The sequence below is a fragment of the Somniosus microcephalus genome, chromosome 17 (genome assembly GCF_052327205.1).
Source record: "Somniosus microcephalus isolate GS21.2 chromosome 17, FLI_Smic_1.0, whole genome shotgun sequence".
NCBI lineage: Eukaryota > Metazoa > Chordata > Chondrichthyes > Squaliformes > Somniosidae > Somniosus > Somniosus microcephalus.
Window position 1 is genome coordinate 60366826 of NC_141003.1, and position 25965 is coordinate 60392790.

Genomic DNA, 25965 nt, shown 5'->3' on the forward strand with positions numbered 1-25965 from the left:
GGAGACAGTAACAGGACATTTGGATAATCATAATTTAATAGGACAAAGTCAGCATGGTTTTATGAAGGGGAAGTCATGTTTGACAAATTTGCTGGAGTTCTTTGAGGAAGTAACGTATAGGGTGGATAAAGGGGAACCAGTGGACGTAGTGTATTTAGACTTCCAAAAGGCATTTGACAAGGTGCCACACAAAAGATTATTGCTTAAGATAAAAAATCACAGGATTGGGGGTAATATTCTGGCATGGATAGAGGATTGGCTATCTAACAGAAGGCAGAGAGTTGGGATAAATGGTTCATTCTCAGACTGGCAATCAGTAACTAGTGGTGTTCCGCAGGGGTCAGTGCTGGGTCCCCAACTCTTTACAATCTATATTAACGATTTGGAGGAGGGGACCGAGTGTGACATATCAAAGTTTGCAGATGATACTAAGATGGGAGGGAAAGTAGTGAGTGAGGAGGACATAAAAAACCTGCAAGGGGACGTAGACAGGCTAAGTAAGTGGGCAGAGATTTGGCAGATGGAATACAATACTGGAAAGTGTGAGGTTATGCACTTTGGCAGGAAAAATCGTAGAGCAAGTTATTATCTTAATGGCAAGAAACTGGAAAGTACTGAAGTACAAAGGGATCTGGGGGTCCTGGTGCACGAAACTCAAAAGGTTAGTATGCAGGTGCAGCAAGTGATTAAGAAGGCCAATGGAATGTTGGCTTTCATTGCTAGGGGGATAGAATATAAAAATAGGGAGGTATTGCTTCAGTTGTACAAGGTATTGGTGAGACCGCACCTGGAATACTGCGTACAGTTTTGGTGTCCATACTTAAGAAAGGACATACTTGCTCTCGAGTCAGTACAAAGAAGGTTCACTCGGTTAATCCCGGGGATGAGGGGATGGACATACGAGAGGTTGAGTAGATTGGGACTCTACTCATTGGAGTTCAGAAGAATGAGAGGCGATCTTATTGAAACATATAAGATTGTGAAGGGGTTGGATCGGGTGGATGCGGGGAGGATGTCCCCGATGATGGGTGAAACTAGAACTAGGGGGCATAGTCTTAGAATAAGGGGCTGCTCTTTCAAAACTGAGATGAGGAGGAACTACTTCACTCAGAGGGTGGTAGGTCCATGGAATATGCTGCCCCAAAAAGCTGTAGAAGCTACATCATTACATAAATTTAAAACAGAAATAGACAGTTTCCTAGAAGTAAAGGGAATTAAAGGTTACGGGGAGCGGGCAGGAATTTGGACATGAGTCTAGGTTCGGATCGGTCATGGCCCTGTGGGTAGTGGAGCGGGCCCAGGGGCCGTGTAGCCTGATCCTGCTCCTATTTCGTGTGTCTAATTCTGTTAGATTCAGGAGATGGTTCTGTGATAGTGGATTGGCGGTTAGGATCAGATCAGCCATGATCTTATTGAATGGCGGAGCAGGCTCGAGGGGCCGATTGGCCTACTCCTGCTCCTATTTCTTATGTTCTTATGTCTCAAAGTACACGGACACACTTTAGTGAAATGAACACAGCATTGCGAACTAGTATTCAATTTCCATTTTCCTACCTGTTGGTTTTCCAGATATGAATGGTTTCTTCATCCATTATTTCATTCTTGTGTGCTTGCTCATCAAGGAAGTCAAAGTAGTATTTCACAGCTGTTGGAACGATTTGATTCGTACTGAGAACACTTTGGAAGAAATTATCTACAAACTGTTGCAGTGTTCCCTGTTTTAATCAAACAAATAGGTATTAATATTCTTCCTTCATTACAGGAAGCTGTATTATATAGTGGAAATAAACCACTTTACATATTCAATTCCTTTGCCACTACATGCAACAAATGTACAAGCAGCATGATTGCCCAAACCATAACTATAGAGGTTTCGGCTTACAGATATACCCTTTATTGCATTCTATGCTTCTCAATGACTCAGTCAGTAACTGAGCTATACAAACCAGGAAGGTTTTAATCCCTGGTGCACTCAGTTAGTTGGTACCAGTACAGTATGAAGGGCAAAACAGGCTGAGGTTCCTGCTCCTCATCGCTACCTAATGACTCCCTTTTGGAAGCATGTTTATTTACATTGTATAAAGACAGGATTAGCTTGCCTGTAATGATGTGCAGTCAATTAGCCTTCCAATAATCACCATCGAGGCTTACACATGAATAATAGCCACTTGGGCAAGCACACGAAAACAAGCAACACTTGTGACAATTTATCCCAGCAAGGAGTCAATGGCTTTGGGGAAAGGGGAGAAAAATTGGCTGGATTTTCCGATCGGCAAAAAATCTACACACTTACCTGCTGGCTCCGTAAGTCCCAAGACTTGTGATCCTGGGACTCTGCTCTACGAAATGCACAAGCGCCCCATGGATCATGTGGGCCATGAGGAACCAATCAAAGAAGGGAATCCCCGTGCACACTTTTGACAGGTCTCTATGCACAGATGTGTCAAAAGTATGAATCGGGATCACATTTAAAAACACATTTGAACATTAAATAAATAAAAAAAATTTAAATCATGTATTTAAAATTAGTTAAAATTACATTAAATTAAATATTTTAAACAAAAATTGAAAAAAATATAATTGAAGTTTTTTATGGGGTTAAAAATAAACGTAGCTTTTTAAAAAAAAAAAGTATTTTTAAATTATAAATGAGTGAAAAAAATGATTTTTTAAAACTCTTGTGCTGGTAAAAGCAGGCCTTACGCCTGCTTTTACCAGGCTTAAGATTTTTAAAGGTTTTCCAGCGGGCAGAGGAATGGTAGACGATGGAACAGATAGCAAGGTTTTGTTACAAAGGTTCACCTTCCTGGTTAGTAGCTTCATTCAGAATAGAGCGGAACTCTCCACCCGCGGAGGCCCTTCTCTCCCGGGCAGGCGGAGGATCTGTCAAGAGGATTCTTGACAGATCGCAAGTGCTGGGTTTTAGCGCATGCGCTTCGCATGCCTACACACCTCGTACGCACCCATGGGGGTCGGAATATCCGGCCCAATTCTCAGTTGAGATATGTTAGTAGTTGGAAGACTAGAACACTTCCAATTTCAACAGTCATTAAATGCTGTAGCCAACTGTATTGAGAAATTAAACAAATATAACTCAATTTTAATCCGCATTTTAAAGTCATACATTTTGCCATTATTTTTATACATTACTTCAATTTTATATTATTATTTATAGCTAAATAGACAAACATACAGCCATTTAGGAAGCAGAGTTGTTTGGAGCATAGGGGTTTCTCTGAAATACAGGCTGAGCAGCTGGGAGCTGCAAAACCTAGGCGTTACATCACCACTAGCAGGAGGGCATAGTTACAATGTGGCAAGTTTACATAGCTGGTTTCCATTATAAATGTGGACATAGGAATTTATAATCGACACAAAAACGTGACAAAAATATGATAGCAGAAAGTAAGACTTTCCAGATGCAAAATTTTAAATATATTATGGATTGTGAACATTCAGCATTTTGCATAGCGTCGAAAGCCTTTGGCAGATATCAATTATGCTGACCCAATTATGAAGGCATTCGGTTTGTTTTGATAAAGATCCAGTGGAATCAGCAGCTCGAGATGTATGCAAGTTAAACTTCACGGCCTCCAAGACTCCATGACATGCACCTAAGCCAAAAGCTTAAACACCCCTGGTTTATGGCGCCATCTTTCTCAGCCTTGCACAATATTGTACATAGAACAGTTTCCAATCGAACAATGTCAAGTTTGCAGCACTGAAGGAATGAACGATGGAACAGATAGCAAGGTTTTGTTATAAAGGTTCACCTTCCTGGTTATTAGTTTCATTCAGAGTAGAACAGAAATTGATATTTTTGATAAATCCTATCCATTTTGTTAAGTAAATAGCTAATAAAAATGCACATAAAATCTCACCTTTACAGACAGTAGCCTCGTCAAATATATTTCTGTGATGGCTTTGGTCCGTTCTTTTTCTTTCATGCTGCCTCGCTTCGATTTACTTTCATCTACTTCATCTGCTGGCCGCACTAAATGCCACCTCCTCTCTTCTTCTAAAAGTCCACTTCCTGGAATTACCAAATTGAGGGAAAAAATCTTACTAAAGCACATCGACAAACTCCCTGCTTTAACATCTTCCAAAACAACTATCCAGTGAGAGAAGCATTAGAGAATAATGGGGTGAAATTTGTCTTGGGGCAATAATGCAAAAACGTCGAAATCACAACTGCCGCCTGTTTTACATGTCGCTCACTTTGCATTTCTATTCAAGTCGATGGAATAGAAAAATCAGGCAGTGTAAAATGGGCCGCTGATGTGATATCGCCCGTTCTGTGCTACCACCAACATGCAAGGGAAGTCCCCTGGAACTGGATAATAGAGGGGAGGTGAAGGAGGATGGTGTGATCTGCCATATTAAACGATGTGGAAAGCTCGAGGAGGGTAACACACCATACTCCGTCACAGAGGATGTCATTTGTGACTTTCGCCAGGGCAGTTGGTATTTTTTTTTTTTTTTTTGAAGGGCAGAAGCTAACTGGAGGGATTTTAGGAGGTGGGCATGGAAATGGGAAGCAATGACACATTCAAGAATCTTAGCAAAGAAAGGGAGATTAGGGGTTGGAGTAATTGGAGAGAACATCAAACTCCAATGCTTCACATCAGGGTCTCTACATCAATAGCATATTTCAGGTCCTTGTATGAAGGGCATTGGTAAAGAAACATGCCTGTTTCAATGCTGATTTCTCCTTCCAAGGTACTCAATGACAGGTCAGGTTAGGCTGCATTCTTCCCTCCTCGCAACCTTAATCCTAGTTGGCACAAGGCACAAAACTGTCCAATGCTCAGTATGACAGTAAGAGAGAGGCGACTAGGAGAGCAATGTTGGAAATTGAAGCAGTGTACTGATGGTATTTCTGAGATTAATGTTAGGGGAACAAGGCTGGGCAGAATATGAGGCATTTTATCGGAAATCCTGTCTATACTGTAACTGAGCTAGGACTGTTTGACACTGAGTGCCAAAATAAGAGTATTCCACTTCCAGCACTTGAATTCCTCAGCTCAAAATAAAAATGGCACAAGTTGCTCTCAGATACATAATGTAAAGAAAAAAGTCAACATGATGTTGGACTTTTAATCTTTAGTAGGTTAATTCGCTATGAAAATCTAATTCAACATTCTCTTTCTTTTTTAGAAAGCCTCATATCAAACTATAATTTTTGATCAGATTCCTGTTTCAGTGTGAATTCTAGAAGTGGGAATACTATTTGCATCTGTCTGTTAGTCAACATAGCATTGTACTTTCTATTTGCTAATGTAGAGTGATAAATTGCTACTGACTTTCTCCGTGAATAATCTGCTGATGGTCATCAGGTTGCTGAGCATGTGAAGACCTTACTAAAATGAGAGTGGAGAAATCCCGTACCTGGAAGGACAACAGCAGAATTCTCAGTTAGTGGTACAATTCCTGACAGAATTTTTTTTTTTTTTGCTTACTCTTTTACAATAAATATCCAAAGTAAATAATTTAAAAATGACCTAAATGATTTAAGAAACCTAGGCAACATGGCAAGTCCCATCGTACAAGACACCAACAGGTTGAAAACAGGTCAAACAAAAAGCAGCAATTAGACATGGGGGATAGGATAAAAGGAAAGGGAGTACAAAAAAAATGTCCCACAAACATTTTGCCTTAAGTCAATGCCCGTGAGTTTACACCTACACCCGTCTATTTTTTTTGCCGGATCTGGGATGGGCAGGGGCAGGCATACTTGGAGATGAGCATCTCGTGCTGCTCCCTCCCATTTCCCGGTGCCAGAGCCAACACCAGAGGGTACGGTATGCCTGCCCATATATGAATGGGTGTATACACAATGAGATGCAAATCAGGGAAGTACGTCCTCCAAAATTTCCCCCCAAAATCTGCATATTTTGAACGCTGGACACAAACGATGCCCATTAAGCCCATGTATCCAGTATTCCTGCATGGACTGAAGAAGCTGCGGATGGTTCAGGTGTTCTGCTGCAGCTAAACTCCACCCCTATTTTGGCAGGACTCCCTGGCAAAGGCTGGGGAAGCACTCCTCTTGTATTTAAATGACGCTAAGGCTGGAAGGACCGCTGTGGTCAGAGGCGCACCTCTGGGGGTGGGTTGGGGGGAAAGAGAGAGTGTGTGTGGTGTGGATTTGTAGAAAGTCTAGGCCAATACAGTCACCCCCACCCAGAATTAGAGGCTGCTGAAAATTGGTGTGGACTGTGTCACACCTCTGCCAAAATCAGTCCATTTCCAGAGGCTTAGGTTTTAACTGATGGCATACGTGGTCAAAGACTGGTGCACAATGCCAGGGGTGAGTGTAGGGGTTAAAGAAAGCAGTGAAATAAATAGATTAGCAAAACACAAGTTCAGTTTTCCCTTTAATTTAATAGAAGGTATCGTGCACCATGAGTTGCAGCTCCTCCAGCTGACTGTGAAATAACTATTATTTCCAATTTGTGAGGCACAGCAGCACTCCTCAGTTCTGGTTAATGATGTGGTGGAGAGCAGTGAAGTATCTGCCAGGGAGCCGAGGCCATGCTCCAGACTGTTCATTAGGGACGGAAAAACAAGCTGTGACATGTACAATCCAAGCTGATCAACAGTTCAGAATTTGCACAGGGACAGGAGAACCGCAGAGTCTGGGCTGTCGGCATTCAGCAGGACTTTTGTCCTACGGGTTGCATTCACCTTATTACACAAAGCAAATGTGAATGAAAGCAAGATGACAACTTATGCCTTTGTGCTAGCTGGGTCCTATAGCTTCAAGTAGATCAATCTCACCCTGCAGACTAGACTTTAGATTTATTAAAATAGCTTGACTTGACATTGTTTGAAAATGAGATTGAAAAATGGTGATTTAAGATTTTGAATGTATGGCGTATATCATGGCTATACTGCAACAGCAACAAGAGAGCAAGAGGTGTGTGTTTCAGCACTAATCATAACTGCCTTGAGTGTTTCACCGGCTGTAAAAATTGTTTCAATTAATATAATTTTTTCTGTTCTTCTTTATACTGTTAACATGCAGAACATCACAAGGAAGTTTGCTAAACTTTAAAAAAGGTCTTTATGGCTTGACTTTTAAATTCTAGTAGAGTGCCGAGAGTTGGTATTACTAGTACTGTAGACCCTGCAAAAGGATTCGCCTGACCTCAAGGCCTTCCTAATTTATTGAGCTTGGGCTCAGATGTTTATTGCTGATGCCCGAGGACTAATGGGATTTTTTTTTAAAGTTAGTAAAAACCTTTCTTGGATGAAATGTTGCAATCTGTACTCACGTGTCGTTAGTGCAAAAACATTGACTGATAAAATGCTACATGACTGTTTCATTATTGTCCCTCCACAAACAAAGACAGCTCCCTCTTCAAAGTTCAGTTGCCAAGATGTAAATGTAGTCATAATAGGTTTAATCATCAAAGGCTGGGTAAAGTAGATTTGACAGCTAGGTAAATTTTGAATGTATTTATTTATAAACGAATAATATTTGATCAAAAATATTTTAAATTCTTACATTCTGCAACACAGAAATGTGATCAATGTGTTTTATACAGAAAAGGCATACGCTACTCACATTATAGTGTTTTAAAGTGTTTAAACATCTCCATTTTCCTTCTCGTTCTGAAGTGACGTCCAGATCTGAAAGGATTTGACCAGTCGAGCCCGGACGCCATTCTGTGGGCAGGCAAGAGAAAAAAAAAAAATCAACACTTTCACTTGTCCACTGAAACAAACTGCTCTCCACAAACAATATCGCCTCGACATTAGCGGGGAAGCAGGAAGGGTGCGGGGAGCCTGTAAGCGGGGGAATAACATGGCAAGGCCGGGATGTAGTGAGACTACCGACCTTAACGGCAGCGCCTCATTTAACTAATACTATGCAGCATACCACCCAACACCTGGCCAGAATGACTACCTGGCCGGCGGTCAGGAGTGGGCATCTGGTGGCAGGAATTCGCAGCCGGGGACCTGTGTGAACGGTCCCTGGCAGTCAGTTGGGGGTCGTTGGGGGGGGGGGGGGGGGTGGTATAAGGCTGTTGGCAGGGATCAGGAAGAGGTGAAGGCTGTCAGAAGGGATCAGGAGGGGGAGAAGGCTCTGGGCAGAGATTCGGGGGGGGGGGGGGGGCGAGGGAGAATAGTTAACGTTGTTAATTATGACTTACCAAGAACAACGCTCTCTAGCTTAGGCCTTTGTGAAAAAGGAATATTTCTGTACACTTGGTCAAGAATTTTCTCTTTGACTTGGGTTACACTGTCACAGCTCAGGACCTTTACTGGCATAGATTCTCCAGCATCCCCTTGTACAATTACATTCAAAGTCTGACAAGAGACAAAAAAAATAAGTAAAATAAACAAACATTTCCACAAAGTTGCAAAATCTGCTTTTAGCACAGTCGCTCATTGTTATAAGTTACTTATTTTAGAAATGTGGTGCTCAAGTTCTCCAAGCTGGTCACAGATCCAAATATTGCAAACATTTTGGGCACAAAGTTCAGCTTCTGTTTAGATCCAATACTGAAATGAATTTGTAACACCAAGGAATCTGGAAGGAGTTTGGTGCTCTTCACACTTGATACTGCAAATGTATTCAACACTTCAATGTGTGCTTAGGTTGACATTCAGATTTCACAAGTAACTGTAAATATAATCCTCCTTAAACTGGCTTGGATCCTCTTGTAACCCTGCCCATTTCTAAATTGATGAGTCTTTCCTGCCCCAATTCATTATTGATCGGTTTGATCTTTCTGTTCTTGTGCGGGCATCAAAATTAATGAACACTTGGATAAAATCTTGGGAGTTTTTAAAAAGATAAATTGCTAAATGAAAACTTTAAATCGAGAATTTTACCTGCAATGTCCTATTAATCATAGTCAATTATTCCCTAGGGTATTAATGAGTTGCATTTATTTTAAGATGCTGACAGGTGGGCACAATGCTACATTCAAACTCCTTCCATAGATCACAACCAGCATCCACTGATTAAAATGGTTTATTTCTTTATTTAACAGTCAGGGCACCTCCAAGTTTTAAATTCTTTTTTTTTTTCCGCCAATGGTCCAGTAAGTTAACCTAGCAAATACGGAGCCATTCATACCCAGAAATTACCAGCTTCGATCCCTTGTCTGTGTCGAGTTAGCATATCTCAACTGGGGCGGTGGTAGGGGACTAGAACTGCCTACAGCAACTGGTGCCAGAACCACATCCTGGAAAGTACTAGTCAGGAAAGGGGCAGAGAAAAAGGCTATTCCCCTCTCTTTTATAAAAAAGGTGATAATCATTTCAATTAATCGGGGTCAGATTATGGACTTACCAGTACGTGATATTCCACATCCTCGCCCAAGAGTCCGGTGTCATTTAAAGTGTATTTTGCCTTTTTCAGTTCTGCATCGACTGGTCCTTTCTCCACCTGGTGCTTAAGCCCTTTGAATAATCTGTACAGTGGTTCACCAGCAGAATCCTGAATTTTACAAGCAGAAAAAAAACCTTCAGTTTTTGGGACAATATTAACATGCAGCCAGAACAGAGTGTACACAATTATTTGGAGTTACCTTCAGAAACTGGTATAGGCAGATGGACATCCAGTTGGAAAGCATTCGCTCCACAACAGTTTCACATCTAACAGAAAAGAATGACAAAGTTCACATTTCATTCCAAAACCAATTTCAGAATTTAGTTTACAGTTTGTGTTCTATTGTGTTCAATCTTACCATCTTAATTCATCAACTGACTGTGATTAATTACTTTAAAACAAATGTATATAATATCTAATAAAAGACAAAAAGACTGCATGCTGGAAATCTGAAACTAAAACCGAGAACTCCAGGAACGCACAACAGGTCAGTTAGCATCTGTGGAGAGAAAAATGAAAGAGAACCAAGCACTTTAAATAGAACCAGTAAAAAAAGGGGGAAAGAGGCAAATTATAAAAACAAGATATTCCAAATGGAAGTTAGTTCTAAGACCTGTAACTTGCTTAAAGAAAAAGGAGAGTGAGACACGATGCAAAATAATATCAGTCAAAGAAGCATTAAAGAAATTTAACACATTACAGAAACAAAGGAAGATATGACTGGCTAATAGGTGCACCCAAGGTAAAAGGCAAGAAAATGGAAGAAATTAAAAACATGGAAAGCCTGCTCATCAGGTCTGAAGTTAAAAAAGAAAATGCTGACAAAACACAGTGGAAGCACCAGTCCTGTAAAGTGATAAAAAACAGGCCAGCCTCAAAGGTTGAGAACCCTTTACCGGCACGGTGTTCTACGAGAACCCTTTACCAGCACGGTGTTCCACGAGAACCCTTTACCGGCACGGTGTTCCACGAGAACCCTTTACCGGCACGGTGTTCTACGAGAACCCTTTACCGGCACGGTGTTCCACGAGAACCCTTTACCGGCACGGTGTTCCACGAGAACCCTTTACCGGCACGGTGTTCTACGAGAACCCTTTACCGGCACGGTGTTCTACGAGAACCCTTTACCGGCACGGTGTTCCACGAGAACCCTTTACCGGCACGGTGTTCCACGAGAACCCTTTACCGGCACGGTGTTCTACGAGAACCCTTTACCGGCACGGTGTTCTACGAGAACCCTTTACCGGCACGGTGTTCCACGAGAACCCTTTACCGGCACGGTGTTCCACGAGAACCCTTTACCGGCACGGTGTTCCACGAGAACCCTTTACCAGCACGGTGTTCTACGAGAACCCTTTACCGGCACGGTGTTCTAGGAGAACCCTTTACCAGCACGGTGTTCTAGGAGAACCCTTTACCGGCACGGTGTTCTATGAGAACCCTTTACCGGCACTGTGTTCCACGAGAACCCTTTACCAGCACGGTGTTCTAGGAGAACCCTTTACCAGGATGGTGTTCCACGAGAACCCTTTACCGGCATGGTGTTCTAGCTGCGGAGGACAAAGGGATTTCAGTATTTATCACTAAAAGCTATTGCACAGGTTCTAAAAGTAATTAAAAAGCTAATGAAATGTTGGCTTTTATCTCAAAGGGATTGACATTCTAAAAAAGGTGAGGAAGTGATGCTTCAGTTGTACAGAGCCTTGATCAGATCCCATCTGGAGCACTGAGTTCCGTTCTGGGCACCGAACCTCAGGAAAGATATATTGGCCTTGGAAGGGATAAAGTGCAGATTCACCAGAATGATACCATTGGTTTAAACGGTTAAATTATGAGGACAGGTTGCCTGACTTTGACAATTCAGTTATACGATAATAAAAAGTTTTGATGCTGAAATACAAGCATTCACATACCTTCGGAGCATGAGCTTCGGGTTTTTAGCAACATATTGAGCCATGAGCTCCAACAGCAGTGTTCTCATGATGTCGGTGTAGTATTCAAGCTTTCCATGCAGAGCAATAGTCAGCAAAGATGCAAAGTAAACTTTCTCTCTTGCAGAAAAATCTCTCTGATTCTCGAGTGTGTGGATAAACTATTCAAAAGAAGTTAAATTTGGGTTTCATTAGTACTAGTAAGACATTGAATGAAGAACGTAAGGTACAAGCCCCTAGAGCCTAGATTCTGGTTTCCCCACTGGCAGGTTTGAGATTTCACCAATCCTCACAAGTGTCTGGGGCAGGAGGAAAAGCCAGACCATGATGGGAGAATGGAGATTCCTTTCACAGCATTGAGGCACAATGTCTGGTGGGCCAACAATTAAGTGGCATTGATGATGTCTCAGTTGGGAAATTTCATACTCATGAGCAAGGAAGTCAGTGTGGATATGGAGGAGGCAATAGAATTAAACATTGGACCTGAAGCAAGGGGAAACTACAGCAACAGTACACACTGGACTGCTCCAGTGGTTCGGACGAAAGGTCAACGACCTGAAATATTAACTCTGTTTCTCTTTCCACAGATGCTGCCTGACCTGGTGAGTATTCCCAGCATTTTCTGTTTTTATTTCAGATTTCCAGCATCCGCAGTATTTTGCTTTTGCTTTATTGGACAATTGCATGAAGTCCACTGGATCAAATATCCACATTAAAACTGAATAAAAACAAACAATAATGCAAAGTATGTTTGAGGTTTTAAGCTTCTGTCTTTTGTTCAGTAAATGTTGCATCAGCAGGAGCATTTATAACACATTGTAAATTTCACACTTTGCACACAATGAAAATGTTCAACTCTGCTCATTATTTGCAGATTTTTAGCACTCCAATGTCTGGAGTGCCAATTCCTCCACGTCCTCTTCAATTTACTCCCCCTGCTCTCCTGAAGATGTTGGCACTCATTTATCCTTCTCCTGTGCCTGGGTACCATTCAGGTGGAGCACATCTCGTGACTTGAACCTGCCACATTTATGGGTTCGGTCAGCACTCTAGGCCAAACATTCTCCAGGTTTAGGACCACCCATTGGTAGGGAAACCGGGCTGGAAAGTCATCCACTGCTTCAGGCCTCAGAGGCCTGCAACAATGGTAATAGCCATTCAAGTCTGAAGGTCTATGGAGGCTAGTGTTTCAAGTCTTCAATTGTCTTTACTGCCCATCCCTCAGATTCTCCAACCTGTGCAGGGCTGGGCACAAGACCCTTCCTAATGGGCACGCACCTGGTGTTCAGACAGAAAGATAAGACGAGGCACTGTTATGTCTCTCCTATCTCATTTGCTTGCTTGCGCCTGTTGGAGGAGCAAGCACTCCTACACAGGAAACAGCAGGAATCCCACAGCAACACAAAGGGTGCGGAGACTTGGGTTCACAGGTCTCCATCCCTTTTTGCTCTGCTTTGCACCTGGGAACTGAGCAATCCCCAGGTGAAAATCTCTCATTTAACTCCCTGCAGGGTACAGTTTCCACTGATCATCCTCTGTTACTTTGCAAAATGATGATTCGCATCAGCCTCAACAGTGAGTGTAGACAGATTATTTGAGAGTGGGTGGGGGAACGGATGGACAAGACAGAGATAGATAATAATCAGGAGCAGGAACCCTGTTGATTTTCCCTTGCCTAAACCAGGACATTTATAGTGTCCGACTGCCACCTTCCTCGAGAACAGCTAACTCAGTACAGACTGGGGATTGAAGCTGGGATGTTCCTATTACTAACGGATCAGATACTCTCTTGAGCCATCAGGGAAGACTTTAAACAATGAAGTTTTAAAAAACTTTTTAGGCGTACCTAAAAATGAGGTGCCGACCTGGGGAAGCTGCAACACAGGACTACATGCATGCTAAAAAGCAGAAGCAGCATGCTATAGACAGGGCTAAGCGATCCCACAATCAACGGATCAGATCAAAGCTCTGCAGTCCTGCCACATTCAGTCGTGAATGGTGGTTGACCATTAAACAACTAACGGGAGGAGGCTGCTCCATGAATATTCCCATCCTCAATGATGGTGGAGCCCAGCACGTGAGTGCAAAAGACAAGGCTGAAGCATTTGCAACCATCTTCAGTCAGAAGTGCCGAGCGGATGATCCATATCGGCCTACTCCTGAGGTCTCCACCATCACAGAAGCCAGTCTTCAGCCAATTCGATTCACTCCACATGATATCAAGAAACGGCTGAGCGCACTGGATACAGCAAAGGCTATCGTGCTGAACACTTGTGCTCCAGAACTAGCCACGCCTCTAGCCAAGCTGTTCCAGTACAGTTACAACACTGGCATCTATCCAGCAATGTAGAAAACTGCCCAGGTATGTCCTGTCCACAAAAAGGGGGACAAATCCAACCGGCCAATTACTGCACCATCAGTCTACTCTCAATCAACAACTAAGAGATGCAAGGTGTCATCGACAGTGCTATCAAGCAGCACTTACTCACCAATAATCTGCTCACTGATGCTCACTTTGGGTTACGCCAAGACCACTCAGCTCCCGACCTCATTACAGCCTTGGTCCAAACATGGACAGAGGAGCTGAATTCCAGAGGTGAGTCAGCATTTGACTGAGTGTGGCATCAAGGAGCCCTAATAAAACTGAAGTCAATGGGAATCGGGGGGAAGATGCTCCACTGGCTGGAGTCACACCTAGCACAAAGGAAGATGGTTGTGGTGGTTGAAGGTCAATCATCACAGCCCCAGGACATGTTGCAGGAGTTCCTCAGGGCAGTGTCCTAGGCCCAACCATCTTCAGCTACTTCATCAATGACCTTCCCTCCAACATAAGGTCAGAAATGGGGATGTTCGCTAATGACTACAGAGTGTTCAGCGCCATTCACAACTCCACAGATAATGAAGCAGTCCATGCCCACATGCAACAGACCTGGACGACGTTCAGGCTTGGGCTGATAAGTGGCAGGTAACATTCGCGCCACACAAGTGCCAGGCAATGACTATCTCACAACAAGCAAGTATCTAACCACCGCCCCTTGACATTCAATGGCATTATCATCGCCGAATCCCCCACCATCAACATCCTCGGGGGTCACCACTGACCAGAAACTTAACTGGACCAGCCAAATAAATACTGTGGCAACAAGAGCAGGTCAGAGGCTAGGTATTCTGCGGCGAGTGTCTCACCTCCTGACTCCCCAAAGCCTTTCCACCATCTACAAGGCACAAGTAAGGAGTGTGATGGAATACTCTCCACTTGCCTGGATGAGTGCAGCTCCAACAACACTCAAGAAGCTCGACACCATTCAGTACAAAGCAGTCCACTTGATTGGGACCCACTCTACCAGCTTAAACATTCACTCCCTCCACCACCGGCGTACCGTGGCTGCAGTGTGTACCATCTACAAGATGCACTGCAGCAACTTGCCAAGGCTTATTCATAAGACATAAGACATAGGAACAGTAGGTCGGTCATTTGGCCCCTCGAGCCTGCTCCACCATTTAATAAGATCATGGCTGATCTGATCTTTGCTTCAACTCCACTTCCCTGCCCGCTCCCCATAACCCTCCACTCCCTTATCGTTCAAAAATCTGTCTATCTCCACCTTAAATATATTCAATCTCTCTACTCCACAGCTCTCTAGGGAAGAGAATTCCAAAGATTCATGACCCTCAGAAAAAATTCCTCCTCATTTCTGTTTTAAATGGGTGCCCCCTTATTCTGAAATTATGCCCCCTAGTTCTAGATTCCCCACGAGGCGAAACATCCTCTCTGCAGCTACCCTGTCAAGCCCCTTCAGTATAATATATGTTTCAATAAGATCCCCTCTCATTCTTCTAAACTCCAATGAGTAACATAGAAACATAGGAGCAGGAGTAGGCTATTCGGCCCCTCGAGCCTGCTCCGCCATTCAATGCGATCATGGCTGATCATCCAAATTCAGTACCCGGTCCCTGCTTTCTCCCCATACCCCTGGATCCCTTTAGCCTTAAGAAATATATCCAACTCCTTCTTGAATATATTTAATGAATTGGCTTCTACTGCCTTCTGTGGTAGAGAATTCCACAGGTTCACCACTCTCTGGGTGAAGAAATTCCTCCTCATTTCTGTCCTAAATGGCCTGCCCCTTATCCTTAGACTGTGACCCCTGGTTCTGGACTCCCCAACCATCGGGAACATCCTTCCTGCATCTAGTCTGTCCAGTCCTGTCAGAATTTTATAAGTTTCAATGAGATCCCCTCTCATTCTTCTAAACTCCAGTGAGTACAAGCCCAATCGTCCCAATCTCTCCTCATATGTCATTCCTGCCATCCCAGGTATCAGCCTGGTGAATCTTCGCTGAACTCCTTTGATGGCAAGAACATCCTTCCTCAGGTAAGGTGATCAAAACTGCACACAATACTCAAGGTGTACAATACACAATACACAATACCAAAGCCCTGTACAACTGCAGCAAGACATTCTTGTTCCTGTACTCAAACCCTCTCGCTATGAAGGCCAACATACCATTTGCCTTCTTAACCGCCTGCTGCACCTGCATGCTTACCTTCAGTGACTGGTGTACAAGGACACCCAGGTCTCGTTGCATTTCTCCTTCTCCCAATCTATTGCCTTTCAGATAATAATCTGCCTTCCTGTTTTTGCCAGCAAAGTGGATAACCTCAAATTTATCCACGTTATATATTGCATCTGCCATGCTTTTGCCCAATCACCCAACCTGTCCAAATCATCCTGGAGTTTCTCGGCATCCTCCTCACAGCACACACGCCCACCCAGCTTTGTGTCGTCTGAAAATTTGGAGATATTACATCTAGTTCCCTTGTCTAGATCATTAATATATATTGTGAATAGCTGGGGTCCAAGGACCGATCCCTGCTTGCCACTCGGAAAAAGACCCGTTTATTCCAACTCTTTGCTTTCTGTCTGCCAACCAGTTCTCTATCCAAGTCAATACCTTGCCCCCAATCCCATGTGCCTTACATTTACACGCTAATCTCTTATGCGGGACCTTATCAAAAGCCTTCTGAAAGTCCAAATACACCACATCCACTGGTTCTCCCTTATCTATTTTACCAGTTACATCCTCAAAAAATTCCAGTAGATTAGTCAAGCACGATTTACCTTTTGTAAATCCATGTTGACTTTGTCCAATCCTGTCACTGTTTTCCAAATGCTCTGCTATTACATCTTTTATAATGGACTCTAGCATTTTCCCCACTACCGGTGTCAGGCTTACCGGTCTGTAATTCCCCGTTTTCTCTCTACCACCTTTTTTGAATAGTGGGGTAACATTAGCTACCCTCCAATCCATGGGTACTGTTCCAGATTCCATCGAATGTTGGAAGATGATCAGCAATGCATCTACTATTTCTAGGGCCACTTCCTTAAGTACCCTAGGATGTAGATTATCAGGTCCTGGGGATTTATCGGCCTTTAATCCCATCAATTTCCCGAACACCATTTCCCTACAAATACTGATTTCTTTCAGTTCCTCCCTTACATCAAGCCCTATGTTCCCCGGCATCTCTGGGAGGTTATTTGTGTCCTCCTTTGTGAAGACAGAACCAAAATATGAATTTAATTGGTCTGCCATTTCTTTGTTCTCCATTATAAATTCCCGATTCTGACTGCAAGGGACCTACGCTTGACTTCACCAATCTTTTTCTCTTCACATATCTTTAAAAGCTTTGAGTCAGTTTTTATGTTCCCTGCAAGCTTACTCTCATATTTAATTTTCCCCTTCTTAATTAATCCCTTTGGCCTCCTTTGTTGAATCCTAAACTGCTCCCAATCCTCAGGTTTACTGCTTTTTCTGGCCAATTTATATGTCCTCTCCTTGGATCTTATGCTATCCCTAATTTCCCTTGTTAGCCACGGTTGAGTCACCTTTTTTGTTTTATTTTTATGCCAAACTGGGATGAACAAATTTTGTAGTTCATCCATGCTGTCTTTGAATGTTTGCCATTGCCTATCCACCGTCAACCCTTGGAGTGACATTCCCCAATCAATCCTACCCAACTCGCGCCTCAAACCATCGTAGTTTCCTTTATTTAAATTTAGGACCCTAGTCTCTGAGTCAACTATTCATTCTCCATCTTAATGAAGAATTTGATCATATTATGATCGCTCCTACCCAAGGGGCCTCGTACAACAAGATTGCTAATTAATCCTTTCTCGTTACATAATACCCAGTCTAAGATGGCCTGATCTCTGGTTGGTTCCTCGACATATTGGTCCAGGAAACCATCCCGTAAACACTCCAGGAACTCCTCCTCCACAGTATTGTTACAGATTCGGTTAGCCCAATCTATATGTAGATTAAAGTCACCCGTGATGACTGCTGTGCCCTTATTGCACGCTTCTCTAATTTCCCTTTTAATGCCATCCCCAACCTCCGCATTACTGTTTGGAGGTCTATATACCGCTCCCACTAACGTTTTCTGCCCCTTGGTATTTCAGTTCTACCCATACAGGTTCCACATCATCAGAGCTAATATTCTTCCTTACAATTGTGTTAATCCCTTCTTTAACCAGCAATGCTACCCCACCTCCCTTTCCTTTTTGCCTATCTTTCCTGAATATTGAATACCCCTGGATGTTGAGTTCCCAGCCTTGGCCACCCTGGAGCCATGTTTCCGTAATCCCAATCAAATCATATTCGTTTACCTCTATTTGCGCAGCTAATTCATCCACCTTATTACGAATGCTCCTCGCATTAAGACACAAGGCCTTCAGGCTTGTTTTTTTAACGCTGTTAGACCTATTAGAATTATTATTTACTGTGGCCATGTTTGATTTAAACTGTTGATTTCTCTGACTGCCACTTTTGTTTTTCTCCTTCCTATCTTTTGCTTTTATCCTCGTTTCCCTTTCCTCTGTCCCCCTGCTCAGGTTCCCAACCCCCTGCCATTTTAGTTTAAACCCTCCCCCAGAGCACTAGCAAACACTCCCCTTAGGACATCGGTCCCAGCCCTGCTCAGGTGCAAACCGTCCGGTTTGAACTGGTCCCACCCTCCCCCAGAACCGGTTCCAATGTCCCAGGTATTTGAATCCCTCCCCCTGGCATCATTCCTCTAGCCACGTATTCATCTGAAATATCCTTCTATTTCTACTCTGACTAGCACGTGGCACTGGTAGCAATCCTGAGATTACTACCTTTGAGGTCCTATTTTTTTTATTTACCTCCTAACTCCCTATATTCAGCTTTTAGGACCTCAACCCATTTTTTTACCTATATCGTTGGTACCTATATGCACCTCGACAACTGGCTGTTCACCCTCCCCTTCCAAGATGTTCTGCAGCCACTCTGAGACATCCTTGACCCTTGCACCAGGGAGGCAACACACCATCCTGGAGTCTCGTTTGCGGCCGTAGAAATGCATATCTATTCCCCTTACAATAGAATCCCCTATTACTATAGCTCTACCCCACTTTTTCCTCCTGTCCTGTGCAGCAGAGCCACCCCTGGTGCCAGGAAGTTGGTGCTGCTGCCTTCCTCTGATAAGCCATCCCCCCCAACAGTACTCAAAGTGGTGTATCTGTTTGAGAGGGGGGATGTTCACAGGGGACCCCTGCACTACCTGCCAGTGCCTCGTACTCTGTTGGTCACCCGTTCCCTTTCTGCCTGTCCAACCTTTGCCTGCGGTGTGACCAACTGATTAAACGTGCTATTCACGACGTCCTCAGCCTCGCGAATGGTCCAGTATGCATCCAATCGCAACTCCAGCGCCGCAATGCGGTCTGCCAATAGCTGCAGCTGGACACACTTCCTGCACACATAGTTGTCAGGGACACAGGAAGTGTCCCTGAGTTCCCACATAGCGCAGGAGGAGCATACCACGGTACCGGGCTCTCCTGTCATGACTTACCCTTTAATTAATTGAAATTAAATTAAATCAAATCAAATCAATCTCAGCAATTACACTAGTTAAATGGGCCCAACCTGCTCAACCTTTCTTCATAAGGCAACCCTTTCATCTCCAGAATCGAACTCATGAACCTTCTCTGAATGGCCTACAATGTAAGTATATCCTTCCTTAAATAAGGAGACCAAAACTGTACGCAATACTCCAGGTGTGGTCTCACCAACGCCCAATATAGTTGTAACAGAACTTCCCTACTTTTATACTCCATTCCCTTTGCAATAAAGGCCAACATTCCATTTGCCTTCCTAATTACTTGCTGTACCTGCATGCTAACTTTTTGTGATTCATGTGCAAGGACCCCCAGATCCCTCTGGACCTCAGCATTTTGTAATCTCTCACCATTTAAATAATCATTTGCTTTTTTATTTTTCCTACCAAAGTGGATAACCTCGCATTTTCCCACATTAAACTCCATCTGCCAGATTTTTGTCCACTCACTTAGCCTATCTATATCCCTTTGGAGATTCTTTGCGTCCTCCACACAATTTGCTTTCCCACCTATCTTTGTATCATCAGCAAATTTGGCTACATTACACTTGGTCCCTTCATCCAAGTCACTAATATAGATTGTAAATAGTTGAGGCCCCAGCACTGATCCCTGCGGCACCCCCTAGTTACAGTTTGCCAACCTGAAAATGACCCATTTATCCCGATTCTCTGTTTTCTGTTAATTAGCCAATCCTCTATCCATGCTAGTATATTACCCCCAACCCAGTGAGTTCTTATCTTGCATTGTAACCTTTTATGTGGCACCTTATCGAATGCCTTCTGGAAAACCAAATACATGACATCTACCAGTTTCCCTTTATCCACCCTGCTTGTTACATCCTCATAGTACTCCAGCAAATTTGTCAAACATGATTTCATTAAATATATTCAAGAAGGAGTTGGATATATTTCTTAAGGCTAAAGGGATCAAGGGGTATGGGGAGAAAGCAGGGACAGGGTACTGAATTTGGATGATCAGCCATGATCGCATTGAATGGCGGAGCAGGCTCGAAGGGCCGAATGGCCTACTCCTGCTCCTATCTTCTATGTTTCTATGTTTCATAAAACCATGCTGAATCTGCTTGACTACATTATGATTTTCTAAATGTCCTGCCACCACTTCCTTTATGATGGACTCAAGCATTTTCCTAATGACAGATGTTAGGCTAACTGGTCTATAGTTGCCTGCTTTCCGTCTCCCTCCTTTTGTCGTTTTACAGTCTGCTGGGACCTCTCCAGAATCCAGGGAATTTTGGTAGATTACAACCAATTCAAGATTCAAGATTATTTTATTGCCATATGTAACTGGTACAATGGAATGCTTACTCCCCACTCAGTCCCACAATATAAGTATAAATATAAAAAGCAAAAGTAAACACAAGTATAAATATAGAAACAATAAGCAAATAAGTATAGCAATGACAGTCCAAGTTGCAGGATATGATGAATAGTGCAAAAAGCCTCTGTTACCACTGGAAGTAATAGTAATGTAATATGATAATTATATGGTCGTATAAGTTAAAATGCAGCATGCAATGTACAAATGAGTTATAAGTTATAAGTTAAGGTTGAGGTACAAGAGTCCTATGTACACACAGTCCAGTGATCAAGAATGTTCTTGTGAGCTCACGGTTCATGTGATATACAGTTCCAGAGTGGGGGGGAGAATGTGACTATATGTGGGGCAGTGCGGTTAGCAGTTCAGTAGGCGCACTGCCTGTGGATAGAAACTGTTCTTGAACCTGCTGGTCCTGGTTCGGATGCTGCGGTACCGACGGCCAGACCGCAGGAGGGAGAACAGTTCGTGCCCAGGGTGATTGGGGTCCTGGATGATGGAGCGGGCCTTGTTTCGACACCTGGTCTGGAAGATCTCCTCGATAGACGGAAGTGCACACCCGATGATCTTTTCTGCCGTCCTCACAACCCTCTGGATGGCTTTCCTGTCCTGTGCAGTGGTGTTACCATACCACACATTGACACCACCAGTCAGGACGCTCTCTATGGTGCCGCGGTAAAAGTTCACAAGCCACTGTGTGCTTATGCCGCATTTCTTCAGGCACCGTAGAGGGTAGAGGCGCTGGTGTGCCTTCTTCAGCATGGCCTCAGTATTGTGGTTCCAGGCCAGGTCATTGGAGATCTGCAGTCCCAGGAATCGGAAGCAACTGACTACTTCCACTGGTGTCCCGTCTATGCTGATGGGGCGGTGGTTCCCTCGGTGGCTTCTGAAGTCCACGATGAGCATCCACTATCTCTGCAGCCACTTCTTTTAAGACTCTAGGATGCAGACCATCGGGTCCAGAGGACTTGTCCACCTTTAGTCCCATTAGTTTGCCTAGTACTTTTTCTCTAGTGATAGTGATTGTTTTAAGTTCCCCCCACCACCCCAATAGCCCCTAGATTATCCATTATTGGGATGCTTTTAGTGTCTTCTACCGAGAAGACCGATACAAAATATGTTCAAAGTCTCCGCCATTTCCCTGTTTCCCATTATTAATTTCCCAGACTCATCCTCTAGGGGACCAGCGTTTACTTTAGCTACTCTCTCCCTTTTTATATACCTGTAGAAGCTCTTACTGTTTGTTTTTATATTTCTTGCTAGCTTACTGTCATAAGCTATCTTCTCTCTCTATCATTTTTTTAGTCATCCTTTGCTGGTTTAAAACATTTTCCCAATCCTCTGGCCTGCCACTATTCCAATGTTCGCAACATTGTATGCCCTTGTTTTCAATTTGATACCATCCTTTACTTCCTTAGTTAGCAACGGATGGTTCATCCTCCTCTTAGAGTCTTTCTTTCTCACTGGAAAGCTCTTCAGCAGCACCTCCCAAACCCACGACCTCTTCCACCTAGATGCTCAAGGGCAACATGCGCATGGGAACACCACGACCGCCAAGTTCCCCTCCAAGTCACACACCATCCTGGTTTAGAAGTATATCGCCGATCCTTCATCGTCGCTGGGTCAAAATCCCGGAACTCCCTCCCTAACAGCACTGTGGGAGTACCTTCACCACATGGACTGCAGCGGTTCAAGGCAGCTCACCACCAGCTTCTCAAGGGCAATTCGGGATGGGCAATAAATGCTGGCCTTGCCAGCGACGCCCACATCCCATAAACGAATACAAGAAAAGTTGTTAAACGTTGAATTTTGTGCTCAAAAATGCCAGTGTTGGGGAATTAAGCATTTTTCCCAGTTTTATCACTGAGTCTCAACATCAAGTATTCACAGATCAGAGGTAACAGAGTAAAGTTTCTTCTACTCTACCCAATGATTTAAACCCCCTATTGCGATAGTGTGAATCTGTCCACTATCCACAGCAGCCTTCTTTATGGTGTCTCAGAGATCACCAATTCTCTGCCAGATAATGCTAAATTAGGGCTAGGTTTGTGCTGTGGGCTCAAAACCACTACGAACTGGGTTGAGACTGTACAATCTCAATTCATGGAGGACTTATAGCTAGGATAGAGGAGAGACTTTCATCCCATGAATCTGGGCATAAGAACATAAGGCACAGGAGCAGGAGTAGGCCATTCGAGCCTGCTCTGCCATTCAATAAGACCATGGCCGATCATCTACCTCATCTCCACCTTCCTGCACTATCCCCATATTTCTCGATTTCCTTAATATCCAAAAATCTATCGATCTCTGTCTTGAATATACTCAACGACTGAGCATCCACAGCCCTCTGGGGTAGAGAATTCCAAAGATTTACAACCCTCTGAATGAAGAAATTTCTCCTCATCCTCAGTCACAAATGGCCGACCCCTTATTCTGAGACTGTGACCCCTAGTTCTAGACTCCCCAGCCAAGGGAAACATCCTCCCAGCATCTACCCTGTAAGAATTTTTTATGTTTCAAGGATATCATCTCATTCTTCTAAACTCCAGAGAATATAGACCTAGTCTCCTCAATCTCTCCTCATAGGACAATTCCCCATCCCAGGAACCAGTCTGGTGAACCTTCGTTGCACTCCCTCTATGGCAAGTATATCCTTCCTTAAGTAAGGAGACCAAAACTATACACAATACTCCAGGTGTGGTCTCACCAAGGCCCTATATAATTGTAGTAAGACTTCTTTACTCATACTCCATTTCCTTCTGTAATAAAGGCCAACATACCATTTGCTTTCCCAATTGCTTGCTGTACCTGCATGTTAACTTTCAATGATTTGTGTACAAGGACACCCAGATCCCTCTGAACACCAACATTTCCGAATCTCTCACCATTTAAAAAATATTCTGCATTTCTATTTTTTCTACCAAAGTGGATAACTTCACATTTCTCCACATTATAGTCCATCTGCCACCTTATTGCCCACTCACTTAACCCATCTATATCCCTTTGTAGGCTCCCCGTGTCCTCCTCACAACATACTTTCCCACCTAGCTTTGTATCAGCAAACTTGGATACATTATACATGGCCCTCTCATCTAAGTCATTGATGTAGATTGTAAATAGCTGCGGCCCAAACACTGATCCTTGTGCTAGCCCACTAGTTACAGCCTGCCAACCTGAAAATGACCAGTTTATTCCTACTCTCTGTCCGTTAACCAATCCTCAATCCATGCTAATATATTACCCCCAATCCCATGAGCCCTAATTTTGTGTAACAACCTCAAATCAGGTCCAGAGGTGAAACAGTGCAACAACCTCTTGCACCACCCAGTTCCCCAGCCACTCTGTATCTTATTGAGGTAATAAATAAGTTATTGAGAGTTTTAACTTCAAGCTATGGGAGTAGATTTTAACGGGCTGCTTGGCGTAAATGGCTTACCGCCTCGTTTACAAAGGGGCCTACCATTGGGCTTCGGAGCTACCATCTGTTTCAGGCAGTAAGCCCTATTAATATTAAAATCGATGTCCAATGACCTACATAGGAATCCAATTGCAATTCTGACAGACAACTGGGCAGTATCACAGAAGAGGCATCAAAAAAAAGTAAGCTTAAAATGATTTTCGTGAGGCCAAGAGGAGAAGTGCTCCTCCAGGCTCCCAAAGAACAATGTGGGCCGCTGCCTCCCCGGATCGACCCTTCTCCCCACCGTCAGGTTGGCCTCCATGCCGCCTGATACTGCGCCAGCCCAGAGCCGGTGAGCTGCAGCGAGGCACCCGTTTGGAGCCTGCCGCTCACTAGTGGCACGTTAATGAGACCCCGCCCACCGGTAGAATTAATCAACCAGCCAATAGTTAAAATATACCCCATGGTGGCCAATCAATAGCAAAAAGGAAACACGGAAAAAATAGTATGGCGACAGAAAGTGTGAAAATCCACCGAAGAGTTTGTTGTTGAGGGGGTACATTGGTTGTCACTAAACCAGTAAACAAAAATAATTTTACTTAAAAAGCATCACTCTGACCTTGCACGAAAAAGCTCAACCTGAAGTAAGTATTCTGCATTGATCTTACAATCCAACTTTCATTTTCTCCCCCTTTTGAAGAAACATGACACAAGTAATGTATAAAGTCAGGTTCAGTTACCGATCCTCAATTTTTCCATTCTCTGCACCCTACAAAATTAATTGATTTTATAGCTCAAATGAAACTTACATTAATCAAGAAAGATTTGCTGTTCAGCAAATTTGAAAACTGGTTAAGGGCGACTTCGACTGTCTGTCGCCTTGCCTCTGGAATGTCCAGTTTCCCAGTTATCATGACATCATTTTCTCCATCCTTCGATGGTAGGAAAAAGACGCGATCCGTGTAGGTTTTGTAATCCAGAAACGGGATGCCCACATCGTTCAGATCATTTGAGTGGTCCTCCATTTCAGTCACCAGATCTGGAAAAAAGAATTAAAAAGGTTTTTCAAAAAAAAAATAGCAACAGGTGGTCCAATTTATTTCAAGTAAATTCTTGAATATTGGTTTCTCTTGTTATTCGCTACAGATAAACTTCACTTGGAAAGCAGCACCTCCACATATCAATGTTGATGCATATTGATAAAAAATATCCTCGTGAGCAATGATACATGAAAAGAATGGGGAAGACGACCTTTCTTTACATAGTACTGATTTGTGTGCTTTGAACATGTTAAATGTATGAATGAATATACAGCTAACACAGGGTCAGCTGCCTGGAATTATCTGTTTGCAGCACTCAAGGGCATTAATAGAGTGATATGGACTGGCTGGAGTTACTTTACAGTTGATTTTTTTTTAATCACACCGATCAGATCATTATCTTGACCTGCTTATATGATACAGCACTTAGCAATAATCATCAGGAGTCTCAGCATTTTTACCAGTGAACTCTTTCTTGCATCGATCTCTCACACTTTCCTCCAGACTCTCCAGCTGCAGCTGAATCTTCTTGTACTCTCGTTCTGCCTGCTGGCTCTTGCGTCTGAAACAAAAACAAATCGTGCTTTTCCAAAACTGCCATTTTCACCTTTGTAAAAACATATTTCTTATAAAAGGTTAAATTTGATATTATTTCCTTTTGACGCTGAAGAAATACTATTCTATGAACAGAAAGTTTTGATTCTAGTATCGACCTATTTTACACTAGCAATGGCCTTCAGGTCAAGCACTCCTAAAGGCGGAGGCTGATCCCCATGCAGAGTGGATGGGGGGGATGAAGCGAGCATTATAATTTGATATTAGATGAGCAGCACTTTGGTCGCCAGGCAGTAAGTAATTTAATAATTGGTTCTGATCAAACTAGATTCAGCTCGTGTACGAGGATCAGCAGCGCACGGAGTTCAAATTACTCAGTAATTTGTGATGCCTTCTAATAGATAGATAGTGCATAAGTAACATTTTTTTCCTCCATTTGCTTG

At 43.3% G+C, this 25965-nt stretch overlaps 1 protein-coding gene across 4 annotated transcripts in view; it reads right to left on the bottom strand.

Moving 5' to 3' along the window:
• The window catches only part of LOC147105761 (plexin-B2-like), a 274135-nt gene that overhangs the window by 9405 nt on the left and 238765 nt on the right, over positions 1-25965 (bottom strand). For all 4 annotated transcript variants that reach the window (XM_086010484.1, XM_086010486.1, XM_086010483.1 and 1 more), the window contains exons 23-32: positions 25429-25529; positions 24737-24966; positions 11260-11438; positions 9546-9612; positions 9308-9454; positions 8160-8316; positions 7571-7671; positions 5304-5388; positions 3882-4033; positions 1555-1715 (exon numbers count right to left, since the gene is read on the bottom strand). In XM_086010484.1, the coding sequence (XP_085866610.1) occupies positions 1555-1715; positions 3882-4033; positions 5304-5388; positions 7571-7671; positions 8160-8316; positions 9308-9454; positions 9546-9612; positions 11260-11438; positions 24737-24966; positions 25429-25529 (1380 nt within the window). The remainder of the gene's footprint in view (positions 1-1554; positions 1716-3881; positions 4034-5303; positions 5389-7570; positions 7672-8159; positions 8317-9307; positions 9455-9545; positions 9613-11259; positions 11439-24736; positions 24967-25428; positions 25530-25965) is intronic.